This window comes from Empidonax traillii, unplaced genomic scaffold, assembly GCF_003031625.1.
Source record: "Empidonax traillii isolate 1590-97213 ecotype Southwest subspecies unplaced genomic scaffold, ASM303162v1 scaffold1:size7828297, whole genome shotgun sequence".
Classification (NCBI taxonomy): domain Eukaryota; kingdom Metazoa; phylum Chordata; class Aves; order Passeriformes; family Tyrannidae; genus Empidonax; species Empidonax traillii.
In genome coordinates this window covers 5,913,699-5,934,793 of record NW_020955194.1, presented here as the reverse complement: position 1 = coordinate 5,934,793, position 21,095 = coordinate 5,913,699, and the positions used below count along the sequence as shown (strand labels likewise).

Below are 21,095 nucleotides of genomic sequence, written 5' to 3'. Positions count from 1 at the left end.
TTGTTTGTTTGTTTGGTTGGTTGGTTTTGGTTTTTGTTTCCTTTTTTGTTTGTTTGTTTTTTGGTTTTTTGGTTTTTTTTAACTCCCAGAAACTGGACAGCTTCAAGCAAAACCTATGGATCTGAGCCGCCTGCACCCAACCCCTGCATTTCCCACCTTGCTTGAGCATGGGCAGGTTTTGAAGAGAGAATGTAACACCAGAAGTTTTTACCATACCCAGGTATGAAGAAAAACAGAAACAGTTTTGTTCACACAGTTCCTAAAAACTCAGCCACCTGAAGCCTCTGCTGAAACAACAGCAGTCCAAAGGAAAAGAACTCACGGCAGAAGAACCTTGTAACCAGGGATGTCACGATTCAGGTGAATGGGCTGCAGACCCAAACAAACATTCATACTCACAGACCTGTGGTTGCAGTTTGTTTTCACCCAATGTCAATCCCAGATCAGTAATTCCAGAGGCGTGAGCTTGGCTGCCCTGGCTTGCTCTCCCACGGGCAGGTAGCCCCAGAAGTGGTAGATATTTGAACAGCAACTCTACCATGGTTTGTATGCCAAATCATGTAGTAGAAGTGAGAAAAAGAACTTGGGCAAACAGTTACAAGAAACCTCTGAAGACAACCTGCCAGACTTTCCGTATGAAATTAGTCTGGCAGACCCAAATTGTTCTATGGATAAACTAGACCACTTCAGACTCCATAGCTGCTACCCTGACAGCCTTCAAAGAAACTGTTTCCCCATGAAAATATTTAAAAGCCATCGGATATTTGGCAAAGGTAAATACAGATAGGATTATAGAATCCCAGGCCTGTGAGGGATAGAAGAACAAAAGGATCATTTTAGTGTGAAAAACTAGGATGATTAATCACTAATCAACATGACACAGACAAGTTGAATTTTTTATTTTCATGTTTTATGGTAAGGCCTAACCACATATCAGTGAATTTAGTGTATATGGTTTAAGCTTATGGAATTCAATATTTCTGAAAATACCTGCTTTCCTAAAACCTTTTAAATAAAATTTCTATTGCCAAAGAAACACTGGACTCCAACCGTTTTCAGATATTTTTAATACCAGTAACCCCAGATCTCTCCTCATGGTGTAAGATTAATTATCTTGGGGATGGGCATTTTCCAAGGAATGATTTCATTAGTTTCATCTGAAAGTGACAAAGACTGAACTTGCAAGGCAGGTACATTTCCCCTCTTGCTTTATTTTTAAACTTTGTTGCAACTTAAAGGAAATATTTCTTTCCTTAAGACTACAGAAGTCAAGTAAGTAGAGACCCCTAAGTCCTTGCCCCACCACCTTCCCAGCAGTGACTGCCCAGAGTGTCCCACACCAGGTGGTGTGGCTGCCCTCGGCAGGGATCACCCATCTGGTACCAGACCCAGGGATGGGCTGGCCAGCTGTCAGCACACCTCTGTGCTCTTGCATAAAAAAAGCAAGGGCTTTGAAGTGAACTGAACCTTGGTGGCTGTGATTTCCGTAGAGGTTGAGTGCCCATACCGAGCCAGGGCAGACTTTGCTGGTACTTTACATGCAGAACACAAGAAGGCTGCAGATATTTCGCTCCAGCTAAACGGCGTTCGCCTCCCAACGTTCTCAGCTCTGAAAATTATCAACTATTCTGCACACAAGGGCAGCTCTGGGAAAGGTTAGATTCCATCAAGGCTATTCTTCATAAGCCTCTTTGCCATTTTCAAAGGCCATTTAATTGTGAGCTTTGGGGTTGGACCGGTGGGGGAGGATTTGTGTGTATGCCCTTATTGTGAACACCGTCTGAAGTGAAATGCCAGCTCAGCAGTTTCAGGCAGCCTCAACCACACTTGGGAATGCTGTAGCATCCTTAATAGATCTGCAGCAAAGTGTTTGCCAGAGTTTCAAACTCCGGTGAACAAGGCCCTTTATAGCCTGTAAGTCAGGAAGACATGAAAAGTATAGTGCAAGTCCTCTTGACTAGCAGCAGCTGAAGCAGAGTGAGAGTTTGTGCAGAAATAAGTACTTGGAATGCTTTTCCTACGAACCACCAACACAAAAAGGCATCAACGCACACAGCCAGCAGTTCTGCAATACTGCATATGCTCAGAGGATACATTTTTCAATGTGGTTCTACAGATAGGTCAACTAAATTGATCACTAGCTTTTACATCATGGTCATTCTGCAACAAATAAAAATATAAATGCGCTCACTTGGCTTATCTTCCTGTTTCGCACCTGAATTGAGCTGCAAAAGTGGAAAGGAAATGAAAATCAGGCCTGGAAAGGAGACAAGCAGCAATGGCTAATGGTGACACCTAGGCATGGGTGTGACTGGTACACTAAATACACTGATAATCCAGTGGGATGAAAGCATAGTCTTCACTTGAGACATCCTTTGGGAACTGCAGGACCACTTCATTAAAGGATGATTATATTATATTAGCAAGGATAATTTTTATGTGGAGAATTCTGTCACACCATGCCTGTGTGAACTCCTCTGTTCCTGCCAACAGCAGAGAGATTTGTCTCTCATCGCTGTCAGTAGAGCCAATAACACACAGGATTGGAAACCTGAAATCAGGAGATGATATCCAAACTGACACTCCAGCTGAATTACAGTTCCCTTGTTATAACTTGATCAGTTTGGACAAAATACAGTTATTTTATCTTCATTCCTTTTATGTTACTTCTGAGCAACACCAGCAGCAGGAGTGGAAAGCAATGCTCCCCCACACCCAAATTCCTGCACAAATCCCCCCCCAACATTCCTGCACCAGCCACACCGTAACATTCGCAAACCTTTTAACACTTTTTGATTGCACTCCTTCTCCCTCACCCTTTTTAAAAAAAACCAAAACCTGTATCTAGGATTAGGTCTCATTCACTGCTCAGCTCCAGAATAGAATTTTAGATTGCAGCTGCAGAGTCCTTTTTAAACTCTTACAGCCCTCTTCATTGGTGATACCAGAGCCAGTTCTGCTGCACTTCTCCCCACACCCTTCACTAGAAAATGCGACATGAATTAGATGTGCAAATGCATAGATGTGCATAGAACAAGAAATTCTATCACGTAGTAATAAATAAATAGTTACATATACTGGCCAAAAAAGCACCAAAATTATAGTGCTATTTTACAAAGCACTGAACTGATTCATTTTCAAACAACACAATTCATAATACCTCTCACCTTCTGGCTTTACGAGGAAGAAAATGTTACTCCAACCACCTTATGACTGTTGTCAAAAAGCCAAAACAAGCAAGATAGTTGTTTGGATTTTACTAAACTAACCTAAATGCAACTGAAAGAGTCTGAATGAACAGACATTACCTTTCACTTAAAAGAAAAACGTTTTCATCAGCAGATGACGGTGATTGCAAGGAAGATTTAATATTTTTCTTTTTACAGTGTTTCATTAAGTCCTCTGATAAAACAAGTTACTGGTATGGAAAGTATTAGCAATGTAAAAAGGTGGCACTCCTTTGTGCTTTACAAAGGACTACTGTTTTCATCTGTAAATCTAGAGACTACTGATCTGTGCAGAGATTATTTCTGTTTAAGCCAAGGATCAGCGTCCCTTCAGCAGGAATTTGACTTTAGCCTGTTTTATTGGCTTTTGCGAGATTTATCAGACTGCTGCAGGCAGGCACCAATACATATTAAAGTTTCTTGCCGATACTGGAAATGAATAGTAGGAGAAGGGCAAATATCAGCTGTCAAGTACTGAATAGTAACTCTTTTTTTCTCCCTTGATGTTAAACATTTATTTTGTCCGCTCTGTCAGGGGCAAAGATTCGCGCTCAGTGGCTTGGGCTGGGTGAGCCTTGCCCCCCCGGCTTGTCACTCTCCGCTGATCTATTTGCTTTCTAAAGCCTATCCTCTTTGCTCCTGCCAAAGCAATTTCACTGCAGGGTCTTGTCAAATCCAGGCTCAGACAAGCGACGGCCTTGAACAATTCCTTAGTGCTAAAAAGGTCAAAGATCCCAGATATAACCAGGTTTCCCGTTTCCTCAGTTATGTACACACATGCCTGCAAAAACCACCTCTCTGCCCAACTTCAGTCCAAGGCGCAGGCTGGGGACACCGGTGGTGTCCCGGGCTGCAAGATGCTTTACAGCAGCTATTAAAAGGTAATATAAGGTGCCATATAGCAAAAAGAAATACAGCACTCGCAGCGCAATAGCCCAGAGGGAATCCCCTCCCAACCTCTTCTACCTATTAACTTGAAACATTACTTCTAAGCATGAAATGGCAGGGGAAAAAAAAAAGGGGGGGGGGGACAGAAAAGAAAAAGAAGAGCAAGCCACACACCCCCAAGCACGTTTGTTTTCAGGAATTCCGCTGGAGTTCACTCCCGACCCGAGCTGCCCCATAGGCGATGTGCCAGGCAGGTAAGGCTGTGCAGCACCGCGCTACCCCCAAAAAACCGCGGGCATCCCACACAGCTCTGATTCCTCGGCTCGGCTTTCCGCCCCCCGAGCCCGCACCGGCACAGGTACAGGTACAGACAGAGTCCCCGGCACAGGTAGGGGCACAGGTACAGGCACGGGCACAGGTAGGGGCACAGCCACGCGTGCGTGCCGGCTCACACCGCCATCTCCTACGTGTGCCAACGGGGCGCATCCAGCGCCCAACTACGGCCTCGGGAGCGCGGAAAAGCGCCGAACCCAACGCGCCTTTCAAGTTCCCCGAAGAAACCCGGCGGCAAGTTGAGATTTTTCGGTGCGAGAGATGACAGGCTCCGCCGCCGGTGCCGAGCGGGGCCGGGACACGCCGCTGGCACCGCCGCGGAGCGCGGGGTGGCCCCGGGGCTCGGCGGAGCCGCCCCCGCCGCACCTGCCGCCCCGAGACCCCGCATCGCCCTTACCCCTGGAGCTGCTCCCTCATGGCGGCGGCTGCGGAGACAGAGACAGCGCGTCCGCCCAGCCCCGCCGCTCAGCGCCACTGCGGCCGCCCGGCCGGCAGGGAGGGACGGCAGGAGGGAGGGAGGGAGGAAAGGAGGGATGGAGGGAGACAGGGAGGAGGGAGGGGACGGCGCTGCCCCGCCCCGCTCCGCTCCCGCCCGGCGGCGCTACCGGCGCCGCAACCCCTCACCCGCCCCGGCATCCCGGCTGCGGGGCGTCTGAGGGCACCTCGCCCCTCGCCGCCTTCCCCGGGGCTGTGCAGCTCTTCTGGAGGCGGGAGGAAACCCTCCAGGCTTCCTCTGACTTCTTTTTGTTTGGTTGTTTTTTTGTTGTGTGTCCTTTGCCCTGACCCGGGCCCGCCGGAGAGATGGGTGTGCTGAGAGGCGGCAAATCGGTTCACTTTCAGAGGGCTTGGGAAAAAACACTTAGCTAAAATATGCACCGAATCTGGGACGGATTTGAAATGGGCCTTAACCTGCCCTTTTCTTGCCTTTCTTTTTTGTTTGTTTTGTTTGTTTGTTTGGGTTTTTTTGTTTTGTTTTTTAGCTGTTAATTTCGGCGCTTAAAATGCCGAGTGGTTTATTTGTGAGTGAAATCAGGTAATTTCATTTCTGAGGGCTTGCCCGGGCCCGGCAGGGAAGGATGAGCATCTCCTCCTGGTCAGCCAGAGCAGTAGAAATAGTTCTGCTCATGCCGAGTTACTGTTCGATGCTTCTTTGCATTAATATGTAACATGCATTACACAAAGGAAAGCCAACACTCCTCTCAGTGTCACAGGCACTTCAAATCAGTGCGGCCAGTCTCCATTCATGCATATTGTACATCTATGTCCTTTATTCATTAAAATGAGGCTGCATAAAGAACTAAGTCCTTCACAAAACCAAATAGTTTCTCAAGCCTTGCAGATTTTTTGATGCTTTTTTGGTAAAGCCACCCAAAAAAATAAAAGGTGCTTTTCAAATCAGAATCACAGAATGGTTTTGGTTGGAAGGGACCTTGAAGATCATCTTGTTCCACCTCCTCTGCCATGGGCAGAGACATCTTCCACTATACCAGGTTGCTCAAAGCTCCGTCCAGCCTGGAACGCTTCCAGGGATGGGGCATCTACAGCATCCCTGGGTAACCTGTGCCAGTGCCTCACCACTCTCACAGTAAAGAATTTCTTCCTAATATGTAATCTAAATCTACCCTCCACCTTTCAAATGTGCAAAAAGTCCTCTCTGTTTTTACACTGGGAGGATGCAGGCCTAGAAGCACGGAAAATTCGTCCCACCCATATTTTCTATACCACAGGAATATCCTATAGGTTGCTTTCCTATTACACACATGTCAGTAGGTACTGAACTCGAAGGTTTTAGCCTAAGTACCAGGGCTCCCCTTAAGGCTCTAGGTCACTGGGTTATCTGAATTTAAGAAAAGTTCAAAAAGCAGTTCAAAGAGAGCCCACGTGTGGTTTTTTCCAGAAGCATTAGAAGTGTGAGATGCTCAAGGTTCAACCCCTCAGGCCTTCAAATGCAAATATAAAATTAATGGAATTAAATTCTCATAGTTTCCAGATGATTTAGTTTGTTTTAAAAGGTCTAACTCATAGTTTTCAGTTACCTTGGACCTAGACCACTACTGCAATGTGGAAAGAAAATAGAGGATTAATTTTTGTGTAAACATAAACCGCTATGTTAAAACCCATTACCCTATGAATTTTCCATTTAATTCAGTGGATCTGATATTAGATCAATTGCTACTTCAAGTATCTCAGTTTTGAGATGAATAAACTGGCTGAAGGCTGTCAATTATGTTACATCAACAATCTCACATTTTCCCATCTTTAGCCAAGTTTTAAGAAGCGAGAAATCTTTCTATAAGTCTTGGTTTGCCTCTCACTTGGGAGGAGCCTCAGGGCTCACAACAAGGAGAGAGCAACTGCCCGTGTCATACAAAGGGACAGGGGCAGCCAGAGGCCCCGTTTCAGTGCAAAACTGGTTTGTTTTCCCTCAGAAGTATCTAGCACTGATACCACGGATACACATTCCTTCGATTTTTACTGTTTCTGGAGTTTCCTGGTTTGCCTTAACAGAAGCTTGATGCTGCTATTATCACGCTGGTCTTCTTTCCCATACAAGAGTGCCAAGTAATAAGAATTTAAAAACCAGTCTGAATTTCTCATACTTTGCATAATCTTCTTTCTCCTTGAGTTACAAATAAAGCATTGTATTCAATTAGACTCACAGCAGGTGAAAACCCCAATTAGTGAATCCATTTTCTTGGCTTTTTTTCCCTACCTTACACCCACATACCACTTTTTTTTTTTTTTTTTTTAAACAATAAAGGGGAACTCTGAGTCATTCCTCAATTGAAAAGCAAATTAACCCTTTGATCTCCCAAATCAAACTCTTAGTTGCTCAGGAACATCCAGGGGAAAACAAGAATGTTGAAGGATTAAGAGATTAAGGCCTATTGACTTTATAAATTGATTTTTATAAAAAAATCTATTTAATGTAGTTCTGATTGTTGTCTCCAAATTCACAAAAGCTTTTAACTATTTTGATTGACTTGAAATTATATTTTTTCTGGATAATGTACACACATAGTACCACTCTTGCTTCAGATTACTTTTAGACTACCAATGATTGCTTAAAAAATATATTTTGTTTGCAGTGTAAATGGTTACTGTCTTTGGCATTTGCAACTGAAGCCAACCCTTATGCCATACTTAATTTTAAGCCACTTATTTGATAAAAGATAGTTCATCTTCCTGTAGAAAATAAATCAGGATTACAGACTACGCTGAATTTTAATTCCCTCTGGTGCTTTTTTTATACAGGGGCTATTCAGTCAAACTTGTGCACCTACACAGAGACCTTAATCAGAAGAAGAGTGTTTATTTCTTTTAAACTGTTGGTTTGTCCTGGACTGTATCCAATCGAGGTATCTATGTCTGCAACATTTAATAACACCAGATGCTTAAAGGAAAATCATAGCTGCCTAAAAAGTCAGGGATATTAATTAGAAGTGGTCTTATTACCCCAAAACTCATTAATGATTAGCATCATTAGTCCATGTTACAGGCAGATACGGAAACCCAAACACAGAAATGGGCAAGGACTTGCCTAAAAGTGGGGCAGACATTAAGGGTACAAGTTTGTTTCTAAGTTTAGCATTTTATGAGGTAGAAAACTAGAGAGACATTCCTTTAGTTTTACTGTCATGGGAAGTGAAGATACAACAGTAATACCTTCCCATTAACTAGGTCTTGCTTCCAGAGCTCTGTGAAATGTGCCTCCCTCCTTGTAAGTGTGGCTGTACCATTTCTCGTTATCTGGGCAGTGGATTAGCTTGCCTTGCATATAAGATGTTGTGGTGCCCTGTGTCAGGCTGCCTAATCCGTTACGCTGTTTACATCTATTTTCTTTTTCTTGGTATAAATAAATACTAAAAATCACTTGGGATGGCACAACGACACTTTCCTGGATCATCTCTCTTAAATATGCTCCAAGGGCTGACACCTCCAGGATGTTTTGGGTATTTGTTGATAGCTCTCTCAGAAGAGCCAAGAGGAGAATACTGGCTTGGATGCAGCAGGTTTGTTTTGTTTTGGGGGGTTTTTTACCTGTTAGCACATTACCACTGGAAACACATTAAAATATTGCAAATGTAATGAAGGAAATAGTTTTGAAATCCTCCATTCATTTTCTCCAACACTGTACTGTAAATTAAAGATCTAGTAAAACATTCATAGCTCAGTATAGTTATAATCAGTTATTTACCCCACGGGATGTTGGGGAAGGAGCATTCCATTCCCTTGTCCAGAGGGAAACCTAACCTGTGTCACTTAGGAAGGGTGATGAGCTGGTGCTTCTTCTTACCCAGGGCTCATTCTCTGCAGGTAACTGGCAAGTGGAGCTCACAAGACTTTGCCTGGCATTTTTCACTGAGATGTTCTTGGGACAGAGAAGGAAGATGATTTTTTTTTTTTTTTTTAAATAAAACTAATTCTGCAGTAAATATCATGGAGCTTACAGCAATGCAATGCCCAGTCTGGAAAGTACTGGTACATGGCACATGTGACAGGAGTACATTTGTTCCTGATGAATGCTCAGTGGCAAAAACTCTGCATTCCTTTGGGCTGTACTTGCTTTTACTATGGTAAAGACACCTGATTAAAAGTGAAATCTTAGTCACCCTACAAGATGGGTATCAGGGAGCCTCAGGAGCAGCCTGTGTGCGCCTTATGTTGCACTGCATTGCCTGCTGTTGCTAAAAGGTGAATGAGAGGGTGCCTGTCATTTTGAATATATTAGACATATGTATGAATTTCATCCTGCTGAAAACTTGGAGAGGCTAATTTGGAGAGGCTATATTTATTTTTTAAGTTGACAGTGACAATTTAGACACCAAGTGTTCAGTTTCTACTGCCATGTATATGACCTTGAAAAGAGGAGCTGAGTGGGACTGAGATTCATTAAGACTTACATGCATGGGGTGGATAGCACATCCTGGTTCCACCACCCCTATGAGCTCTTCAGGTGAGCACCTGAAAATACCAAAAGCTCTTTTCTCTCTTCCATGAGAAATCACAACAAATAAGGAAAATTAAGAAAGGAGTAACCCTTGCTCTTCTGGGGTGGGGATGAACTGCAGTGTGAATAGACCCAAGAATGGGAGACCAAGAAGCAACGTGTCGCATAATGCTAGAAAACTAAAAGTAGTAAAACCCCCTCTGAAGTAAGGCTTTTGGAAAACTAACAGGGAAAAAGAGAAAACTGTATACATAAAAAAAAAAAAAAAAAGACTTGAGATCTACCAGCCAAAAACTTAGGTCAAGCATAACTGCTTTCTGATCTTTACAACAGACAAAATAGACCTGAAAAATAATAATTATACCATAGTAAATTCTTGGTTTGAGGATTCTGTAGTGGCAAAATGAATGGTTATCATATCAGGGAGTAAGGCTGAGAAAAAAATGCAGACTAATAAGGACAAATTAAACAAAGCAGCAAAGGCAAACTCCATTTCTTTCTTTTCTTTGTATGCCCAGTTGGAAATAAATGATTGTTTTGCCTCCTGGGGGGATTAAAATAAGCAGGATTTCATAAACTCTCTCACTCACTGACTCTCTTTTCACCTCAAAATCTTTTTTTCCATGCATAAAATTATGTGTTGCAAACACAAAAACTGGCTTCCCAAATCATTAACTTCTCTAATGTTTCCTATCCATGTATAGATCTCAATGGCAAGGAACTCTGTCTCTTGTAGTGCTACTCAGGCTCAGAAAATCTGATTCTAGCTTCTGGTCACCATGCATTTCTGATCCCTAACAATCAGCCACCTCTTCCAAAGGCTTCCAGAGGCATCAAAGGAGAAGCCTGCCTTCTTTTTTTTTTTATTTTTCTTATTTACTTTTTGGTTGCATTCCATAATATACGTATTTTTGACACTATTGAATCTATGTTTTGTAACTAATGTAATACAAACAATTTTTTTTTCTTTTCATTGAGAAAATTTTTTTCAAAATGTTTTGATGCAAATTTTACCTAGGAGAGAAAATATTCATTTGGGAAAAAAAAGCCACTGAGATCATGATAGGAGATGACCTCCTGAGATATTCCAATGGTAAGGCTGCACCTATGTAGTAAATGAAGAGAACAATGAAATCTATTGCATTTTATGACAGCTATATGCAAGTTCCCAGTCAGGCCACTAGCTAGGCAGACTCTGAACTTTTGAATTAATGTATTAATTTTTTGCTGCCTGTATTTCAGCAATGGGTGATTTGCTGTGTTCTCACAGAAAGCTGCAGTTTTTGTTGCTTTGAAATGTACATTGAACCTGTCATAAATACCATGTTGTTTCCTCAATGATTATAATATACTATACATAACATTATAATATGTAATTCAAACACAAGAAGCTCTGCTTTTTTTAATGTACACACTAGGTTTTTTCATTATCTTCCCAAAGATGTTGAGGCCACTGACCTCGGCAAAGATCATTTTGAGGTCTATTCCTAACCTTTTCCCTGGATTGGACCATGCAGAGCCTCGATGTGAAAAAGGGACAGTTCTCTGTTCCTGGTAAATCAAACACATTGATATAGATTCCAAACTGGAGAGTCTTAGGCTTCCCCCTGGTGTAACAAGTGCAAAGCTTGGTCTTTCTGCATGGCAAGATTGCTTTGGTCTCACTTCATAAATGATTTATGTGGGGATCCAGGAAGCAGAGCACTGCACTTGGGGATAGAACTATCCTAGAGAAGTTAATGGCAGGAGGCAGCAGCTACACCTAACTGGCCTCACCAGTAATTCCGTCCAGGCTAACTCCTTAATCTGATCCAGGCGACATTTCTCATCATTTATTTGCATAGAAATGCAGCTTCAGGTTTAGGGTTGTGCAGCTACTCCCAGAAAAGAATTCTGGAAAGGAAAAATTTCTCATCTGCCATTTCTGAAATCAAAACTTTTTATTTCATTTCTTAACAGTATGCTATGAAAAGATGTACTCAACTTTGGCTAGAAAAGGAGACAGTTGTTCATACAGCTCTGGCAGTGCCCTTTAATGGCAAGTGGCAATAGTCTCATCTTTTCCATGCCAAAGAGTGAAAATTAGTGTTTATATAGAGAGTCATTTGAAACAAATACAGGCATACAGATGCCTAAATTAACTAGTGCTTCCAGAGACACATGAATCAGTATCAGCTACCATGGTGCCATGTCCTAGGGCACAAGTACTGTTTTATCCTAATTGAATCTGAATGTATGTTAACACTTCAATACTTCACTAAAGAGGGATACAAAGGAATTTTGAGGTAAGATAAAAATTATTTCTTAGCTAAGTGGATTTCATTCATGAGAAGGATTTCATTCAAGTCTCCCGTGGCAAGTTCAGGCATTTACAGTTTGGCACACGATCTGCATAATTCCAGACAGCTTCTGCACCTTCCATTTACTGAACCCTGATATAGCTCTTCCTACAAAGTAGTCCTCCCAGCTTTTACATTTAGGTATCTTTGTGTAGCTCCTACTATCTCAGGCAGAGTAGCTGGCAGTTAATTCAGGGAAGAATCCTGTGGGTGCCAACTGATAGAAAAAGAGTGCTGCCAAACTATATTGCACAGTTTAAACTTCGTGCTTGTCTAAGTCTAATAACGGGAATGCATTTAGTAGAACTCAATGTCTAGGTACACTTTCAGTATTTCATGTGTTAGAACTGAGCCAAACGACTCATGGTACATCTGAACGAGCCTTCAAATAGCTTGCAATTCTACTGGCATACATTCATTTGGTTTTCTGATCTCAGTTATTAAATGGAAAATGGAATCTCTTAGTGAAAGAATAAACCTGCAAAATTAGGATTCCCTTCCTAGCAACACATCCAAATTCACTGTGAAAAAATTTGCAATGAAAATCAGAGATGCCTTGTCTGCCCAAGCCAAAGAGCCTTGACATTTATGATCAAAGGTACACAGATGACTTTCAGGATCTGCCATAGTCCATTACTAAAGCAAGAAAAATGGTGAATGTGTTTAGCTCAAATTCAGCCAAAATAATTTTTTTCTTTCTATACTGAGCATTTTTCCACATTGAACTAAACAAACATTTTCCACATTTATATTTTGAACTATTTGCTTTTTCTTTAGGAAATTGCTCTTAAAGGTGCAATCTAAATCCTGAACAACCCATACAGCCCTAAAATATTTAATCATTAGTTATGGTCCATATTGACATTCTTACACTCCTGCTGCTACATCTGACTCCCTTGAACACAATATCAGAAATGTCAACCTGCAAATTCTACCATATCAAAATCTTCAGCTTTTTCTAAAGTAGTCCAGCTTGAAGAGAAAATTCTTATTGCTAGGACTTCGTGAAGTAACCTATCTTTATCATCTCCCTCACTGCATGGCATGGAATGCCAGATTATTTGAAAAGTTCAAAATAAGTAATTCCATATTATCAGTCCTAAGAAACATCATACAGTTCTTTTCACCTTCCTTTCAGAAAAAAAAAAAAAAGGTTTTAAATTCAACCAAGATTTCTCTATATCTACATGGTACACTACAACTGCAGAGCATGCACAGCACCCAAGCCATTTGTTTATTTAATAGTGCCCAGAACTTGGCATTTTATAATGGCATAAACTTAAAAGACATAGATAACACAGATAACACACATACTGCGTGGAAGATTATTTTCTGACTGTCATTAAAGTTAGAAAGAAGGATCATCTAAACTCACCTCTCCTGTCTCAGAAAACATTACAAATGTTTGAGCATTAATCCCTAATCCCAAAATGACCAGTCTGTCATATTAAAAAAAAAAAAAGTGTTGTTTTAAATTATCATTCTTCTCTTCAGGTAAATAATTTTCCTCCAATTACTATCAACAGCTCTGGTTTGTGGTTGCCAACTTTAGAACCAAATGTCATTTTGCAAATAATTAGCACCCCTTCAAGTAATGTCTTTATGCACCAGGTAAGAGAAAGTAATAATAATAAAAAAAGAACTTCAACCATATCTTTTAAACAAAAACAAGGTTAAAATATGTGATTTCTAAATACTTTTGTACTTAAGCAATAAAACTTATTTTTGCTTATGGACATTAGAAACTTTATCAGTATTCAGAAATTATTCTCTTTTCATTTCTGAATACTAATAGAAACTGTTACATTTCCACAGTTTTGTTGCTACAGTTGCTCTTCATTCTCATTCTTAAAATTCTAGTAGTATTATTTCTCAAATTATTATCCTTCCACCCATGTCCCTCAATTTATTCTGTTTTTAGGGTAACTAACAGAGCAAATAATCTATTAAGGATAAAAGTTATTTTGCAAAGATTTGCAGAAGCTGACAGACTAAGAATTCTGCCAAATAGAATCCAAGCAGAGTGGAGGATAAGACCCTATTTAATCCACCGGTTTTTTTCAAAACAGTGTATTTAATACTGAACTAAAACCTTTGGAGAGTTTTATTTTTAGCAGTTTTCCATCTTGAGCATTCATGTGGATTTACTCTAAGAATTATAATTTAGGAAAAAAAGCAAAGAAACTTATTTCTTGTTTGTTACTAAGATATCATCATTAGAAGTCTTCCATTCCCCAAACAAATATAGTTTTTTCCTTTATGCCATTATATTTTTTCTGATAGTTTTAATTTTAAACATTATACTTCACTGAGCTTTAAAATTTAAAAAAAATAAAGTTTGAAATGGATTTTATGCAATGAAAATGATCATTTGGTGGTGACAACACATTATGCTGAATTAGAGATGAAAAAAGTGACTATTTTATTTTCACATCAACATTGTGTATGAAACTTGCTCACAATTTGGAAAAAACGATGCCAGTGTGATTTCATTTATGCTGCAATTTAATTAAATGATTCAGTCTATGAAACAGCCAAGAGAGAGCAACTCTCCAAATGTGACAATATTTTAGTTATATGAACTTTCTAGTGACATGTTACAGTGGCACTGCTACATGTGTCTGCCCTGAGAATAATAGCCGTTTCTTGGTCCAAATTTCACACAATGACCCTTGTTCTTACTGCTGAGAAGTGATAGCAGACTGGTGATGGTAATCCTCTACTTGCCACTTAGTGCTCCTGTGGACTCAAGGCATGATTTACTTTACATATATATGCTTTGACTTAAAAAAAAAAATAAATAAAATATATATATATATATTTAATTTCAGATTATATGACCTAATGTGGGAGCTTGATGCAGCTGAACTGCTGAAACAGGCATAGTATCTTTTTGAAACTGGTTGGGCCTGTCCCTGCAGAATAATCCATCACAGTAAATGGCTAAAACATCTCCCTGCTAGCCAGGAGAGTTCTAGATCAGCTCAAATGCCTGTGATTTAAATGCCATGCAGTATAGTCACAAGTTCTTTGCTGTGCTAGATCCTCAAACTTCTGTGATGAGCTTACCAAAGAAATCAGTTGGTAATCAAACTAATTTTTTAAGTATTTTTTTCTGTCCAGGAAGCAACTGATTTGACAAAACCAATCACTACCAAAGAAGAACAGCCATAAATGCTGAATGCTCTACATGCAATTTCCAAACTTTGAAGCAGACAAATTTTCTAAGAAAACCAGCTATTATTTTGTAAGCTGGCACCAGTTTTGACAGAATTAATGAACTGAGGAAGCACTTTCAATGCATACCAGCATTTCTTTCTTAGTGTTTCATTATATACAACGCAGTGGTTTAGGCAGAAATTTCTACAAGAAAGTGGTAAAAGGCAGGACATAGAAGAATACTCATCTGTTCCTTGGACTCCTCTGTATGCACATACACTTCTGCATCTTGCCAGGTTTGTAAACTACGAAAGCACAGTGTGTAATGACGATGCTCTAACCCTTTTAGTGCATTGCATTCTACATACTGAGCTGAATTTTACTTCCAAACAAAATTTTGGCTGCATTCCTTAGTGAGTACATGTTGTTCTCGCATTGACAGACTATGCCATTCTCTCACTTAAAACAATTTGATGGATTTTAAATTTTTTTCACTTGTTCCTAGATGGGCACAGTTTATATAAATCAGTTCCAGCCAACAAATCTGACATCAAAAAAGACAGTTCTTATTTTTTTACTTAGGTCATTGAGCTGAAATTATATTTTCTCTTGTTTTTTTTTTTTTTTTTTTTTTTTTTTTTTTTTTTTTTTTTTTTTTTTTTTTTTTTTTTTTTTTTGTACAATTTGCAATTATGAGGATAATTTAAAATACCCTTTAGAACACAATTTAATTGTCTATTGTACAGCTTTCTTTTTTCTAACTTAACATTTAATAAAGTGCTAAGTTTACCATCACATAGTTCGCTGAGAAACTTAGCACTGGATTTCAGTGAATAAAAAGAATCCCTAATCATAAGCAGTGGAGCACTGTTCTATGATTTTATATTCTTAAATATTGTCTTAATACTTCCTTTTTAATAGAAATGGTTTGCTCAGAACCTTTCTATCTTGAAACAATCACACTGGCCACAAGCAAGTATGTATATTGAATGAGTACTAAAATGTTAAGAGTACTACAACATTGATGTTAGACTGTTATATATATGTAACAGCAGAATTGAGAATGCTATTATTAAGGAGCCTTTCAAGTTTATTTCATCAGTAAAAAAAAAAAAAGTCTTTACTAGAGCATAAAGGCATAATGCAGCTTTATAGTCAGGAGTACATCTAAAAAACAAGGGAAACTTTAGGCCTAGCTGCATTTTCTGTCAGTCAATATCTTAACCTAAAAGGACCATCTGGTCAGCCTCTTATATGGTGTAGAGTTAAAAGAAAAAAAACCCAGAATTTTTACATCTTTTACAGGCATAGGAACAGGACAAATGTGGATAGGGAAGTGGTGGATATACAGTATACTAACTTCCAGCTGCTGTATCATCTGTCTACTGGTAGGTATGCTGAAATAAATAAATGATCAAAAACACTCTAATAAAAAAATATCAACAAAGTCAGGATGAGTTTTTGTAAATAAGAACTTGCAACACAAGTGATATGAAAGCAGCAAGACGATTAAAATGCAGAATCTTATTTATTATACATCAGGTAGATCAAAGCTTCTCAGTGATAACAAGGCACTGATGGGGGTTGCCACCTGTTTGGTCTCACTTGCAATGGAAATCTGTGAGGTGAATTTGTGTTAAAGGTTGTCAGTACATATTACACTTATGAATGGCTTACACTGAAAAAACCCCCACAAATTACTCCTATTTTGCTTAAGAGGTTTACTCATTATTCACTAGCACTTATGCTACTTTCTTAGTTAATACAAAAAAGGATACTCTACATAATTCAGGGTTGTTTCTGAAACAAACAAACAAACAAATGCAGGTAAATGCTCTTATATGAGGCACATTAAGATAGTGGTAAAAAGATCTGAGTAGTATAAAATTGGAATATATTTGAGCTGTGGTTTTTGAGAGTGCTGAGCCTTGCAGCAGGCTGAGCTCAGAGAAGAAAGATCGTGGCAAGCAATCAAAAATCTAGACAAGCAGGAGGCAGTTTTCGAGGTGGTTGTATTTTTTTTTTTTTTGGTTGGTTGTCTCTTTTGTCTAACCTCTTCACAAAGAACAGAACAGCTGTGATTTAAGGAAAGTGCATGGCTATAAATTTCTAACAGTTATTGTGAGGATCTAATAAAGAGTGGATTGAGGAAAGCTGAAAATCTGCGAGTGCAACAAGGCAAGGCAAGGCAGTGACAACCTTTGTCAGTGTCCTTGAAATTTGCTGCAGAACTGGCTGCAGCAACAGATGAGCAGAACTTCAGCCTGGAGATGTCAGAACACCACTGGGCTCTCAGAACTACAAATGACTATTTGTAGGAGATAAACTTAATGCATATTGGCAAGAAAATGGAAGAGTGAGTAAGAATCAGAAAGATCTCTTTAAAGTTGGTGGAAACTTTCAATTTACAAAACTGGGGAAAAAAAGGGGCTAAGTACTTTAAAAACCATGTGTACCAAAAGAAGAATTGTTTGGGAGGTCTTTGGATGTTACAAATACATGTCACTGACCAAAACCAATGTCAGGACTGACACAGGAGAAAGGAGCCCCATCAGCTGACTCAATTCTAACCAGAGAGGATCACTGTGAGACTGCACGATGTGGGTACAGGCAAGTTTGATAAAGGATTCACACTGACAGGGCCTTTTCCACTCCTTTTTTCTAGAATAGTGAGCAAACGCCCCAGAGCAAATCAGCACTGAGGGTTTTGCGCTTGATTTTCTCAAGAGAAAGCTGTACAGATACAGATTCGTGTTTTGCCAGTGGCAAATGTTTAGTCCACAATATTTTGGGCACTGATGTGAAAAAACACGATACATGAGAGGAAATGCTGAGAGCCAGATTCTGATCCCTTTTACACTACTTAAAAAAAGGAGTAACTTTGCTGAAAAAATCAATGAACATATCTCTCAATCCATGCAAGCTGCTTTAAATGCAGAACTTAAATCTGATTGGCAAACTTCTGACACTGAGTCTGACGGGAGCCTAAACTGCTCCCACCATAACCTGGGATTCCTCTGTAGGTTCCTCTGCTCATTTCAGGATTGTTAGAGTGTGATGAAATATTTATTCCTCACTCAAACTGGAAACAGGAGAAGAAATAATAGCATATGAAAGCAAGCTTTAACATGTAATGACCATAATAATAAGGTTTTAATTGCTTTTATGCCATAGAACAATTAAAGTAGTGGAAGAACAGATGAATGAAGATGTGCATGAGAAAATATTTGTCATTTATGAAGATACAGAACACTGTGTGCTGTTTTAATTGTTTTCTAATATTACAAATGTATTAAAAATGTAACCACTTCCATTAACAGAGAGTAATTAATAAAAACAAACAAGGTGATTGCACCTATGGCGAGGAAGTTAATCTCATGGTGATTTATATCAAAATAGCTCATTTGAGCTTCAGAAGTTCAAACTAGTATTTGGAAATGGTGGTGAGCTCATCATAAGGGATCTTTGGGTATCAGTTTTTTAATCTCTAATTTTCAGGTGATACTTAAAGTAATCTGAAGTACAGAGGTAAAATATCCTTTTCACCAGCTGGGTCCTAGTGGCTAAAAAGCTCTCACTGGCAGAAATCTAGAAGAAATTTCTTTCTAAACACTGAAGTAAAATTTCAAGATGCCTCTATTTCCAATTACTTGCACTAAAAGTTTATAGATGAGAAATAAAAATGTAGTTTTGGTTTAGTAGTTCCAACTCTTGGTTTTTATTTTTTATTCCTGTAATCATTGACATTTCCAGCTACAAAATACAGTCTGTTGCACTCAGGAAAACAGCTGCAAGGCACTTATTTCCACTCTCTAGGGCTTCTACAGGTTTAAGCTGGGCATGATTTTAAAGAAGAATATATATTAGAAAGTTGAGAATATTTTATTTCCTTACTTCTGCTTCCAAGTTTACTCTTTAGAAGGGAAATCTGCAACGAGCATGGCAGATCTGAAATCTGTACTCACAGAGGTGCATCTCCTTCTATATTTCTAGACCAAATTCAGAAACATCTTTAATGAAGAACAGCTCCAGTAGCTTTTTCAAGGACATGCCTAAGTAGAAAGTATACATACATATATTTGCGGAAACACAGCATTTACCCATTTTGGATAAATAAGAAACTGGCAATTTCCTCTTATTTGCCACACCACTGCTCAAGGGTCTGTCTGTGACTGAATAGAGTCTGGAATGGAAAATAATAATCTGTCACTGATCCTTCCTCTCTGCCTGTCATTATTCCAATAAACAAGGCTATAAACCCTTGCAATTTAGGTAAACCTTTCTAATGATGTTATAGTTTAATTATTGTGAAGAGCTAATAATCTAAAAAGATCTCCAAAGCTGTTTTAATAAAAAGTAAGTTACTTAATTGGTGATTATAAGATTCAGCATTGCAAGAAACTAGTATTAAACTTAAGTTTGCTTAGACAGAATGCTAGGCACAAAATCTTTTAGTTAAATGAAGACTGCATTCTGGAGTCAGTGAAAATTATTCAGTTCCTATGATGCTGCACTTCTCCACTGAACCTATCTGTGAAGATCAAATGGTAAAATTCTGCAAAATATTACAGTTCAGTAAGTATCTTCACTGCAGTAGGGTATGGAGGTCTAAAAGAGAGAAAATGAACTGCTTTAGCATGCTGAATCTCCCAGAAAGCATCTGACAAGCCACAGAAAAAGGAAAAAAGTGGAATGAATCAGCACAGGGGGGAAATGAACTTGGGCTAGCAAAAAGGTTCTTCTGTAAAAGAAAGAAAATAAGTGGTTGAATACATAAACATATATGTATATGTTTTCAGAACCTCAGAGTTACTGCAATCCCCTTCTGTGTTAAAACCATCCAAATGTCAACTCACTGTGGATAGTTTTTAGTTAACCTGAGAGTAATTTTCCTCAGGTATATAAGTATTCACATTTCCTAAGGGTTTTCCAATTCTGCAGGTCTCACTAGCTGAAAAATAATTCAATACTACAATGGCAGGTACGAGCAAGGGAATCACTGTATGAAAACGTACCCCGTTTATTCAGTTACAGGAATATCTCTCCTGAAGTGGATAAAACCCCCAGCTTTTACAATGCATTAAAGGGTGTTTACTCGTCGAAGACTCCTCTCTGCAAAATTATGTAAAATGAAGTATTTTAAGGAGATGAAGAGGAAAGAAGGAGCCTTCCTGTGCCAAATTAAAACCCAGAGACATAATGCTAGAGAACATTTAGTTACTTTTGGTCTGCGCTTGTTACTGAAAAGCCAGGTTACTGCAAAGTAAAACAGCAGTCCTTCTACTGACCTCACCCTGCTCATCATCTACTTCCCTCTTGCTTTTCTTTTCTTAACCCCTCTCTACCTGCACACAAAATATTTGTTTCTAGAGGACAACTACTGCATCTCCTGTATCCATGGCATGCTTTGCTTCAAACAAGACCTATGTGAATAGGATGCCTCAGGGTGCATTTAGGAGATGCAGTGCTAAACTGTTTCTCAAGCTGCAAAATATTGCTGCAACATGCTTCCAGACAACTAGGAGAGTTTTTTTAAAGAAAAAACAGTAGCCAGCACCACCTCTTCCAATAAAGGACATTGGAGTACGCTTATAATCTACCGTGCCTTCCCACAGGGATGAGGAGAATCCCTTTTTTTTTTAATCCTTAATTCTAAAATGTGCAAGACGAGATGGTATTTGAACATTGTTTCACTAGAGGTGATGTATGCACTTACATTTAAATTAAATTTCTGAGAGAGGAAAAAACTGATATATAAATAGCATCATGTAACCAACAAACCCAGCACTGAGCACCCTCTACTTAATGGGGGGACTGACCACATTTCTCCGTGCACACATCTTTTGCAGAGCCTCAGCAGAATCCATTACTTCGTACAGATCCTTGAGTAGAAGTGACAGACTTTATATGAAACTGTACCATTGAGCAGCAGGCTGGCAATGAATAAATGTCGCTCAGGAAGGTTAGACATGCACAGATGTAGAGATGGTGAAATTCAACCTCTGCCCTGAAAAATAAATACCTCAAAAAAATTGGGAAATTCTAGAACAGCGACATCCGAATGAATTTAATAATTTTACCTGAAATATATGAGTTTGAGCCTGTACTATTTATGAATGACAAGTGAAGAAAAATCTTTTTTTGGAAACAAAAGCACAACAAAACATTTGCTGTTGCCCTGAATACTAATGATGGAAG

The 21,095-nt window shown here is 39.3% G+C and overlaps 1 protein-coding gene across 14 annotated transcripts in view; it reads right to left on the bottom strand.

Annotated features, from left to right (window-relative positions):
- Positions 1 to 21,095, bottom strand: part of DMD (dystrophin) — a 996,724-nt gene that overhangs the window by 76,211 nt on the left and 899,418 nt on the right. For 4 of the 14 annotated variants that reach the window (XM_027888710.1, XM_027888807.1, XM_027888895.1 and 1 more), the window contains exon 1: positions 4,846 to 4,970. The exons of the other annotated variants lie outside the window; for them this stretch is intronic. In XM_027888710.1, coding sequence (XP_027744511.1) covers positions 4,846 to 4,865 — 20 coding nt within the window. In that variant the 5' untranslated portion in view covers positions 4,866 to 4,970. Of the gene's footprint in view, positions 1 to 4,845; positions 4,971 to 21,095 lie in introns of those variants that run through there. 14 annotated transcript variants of the gene reach the window in all.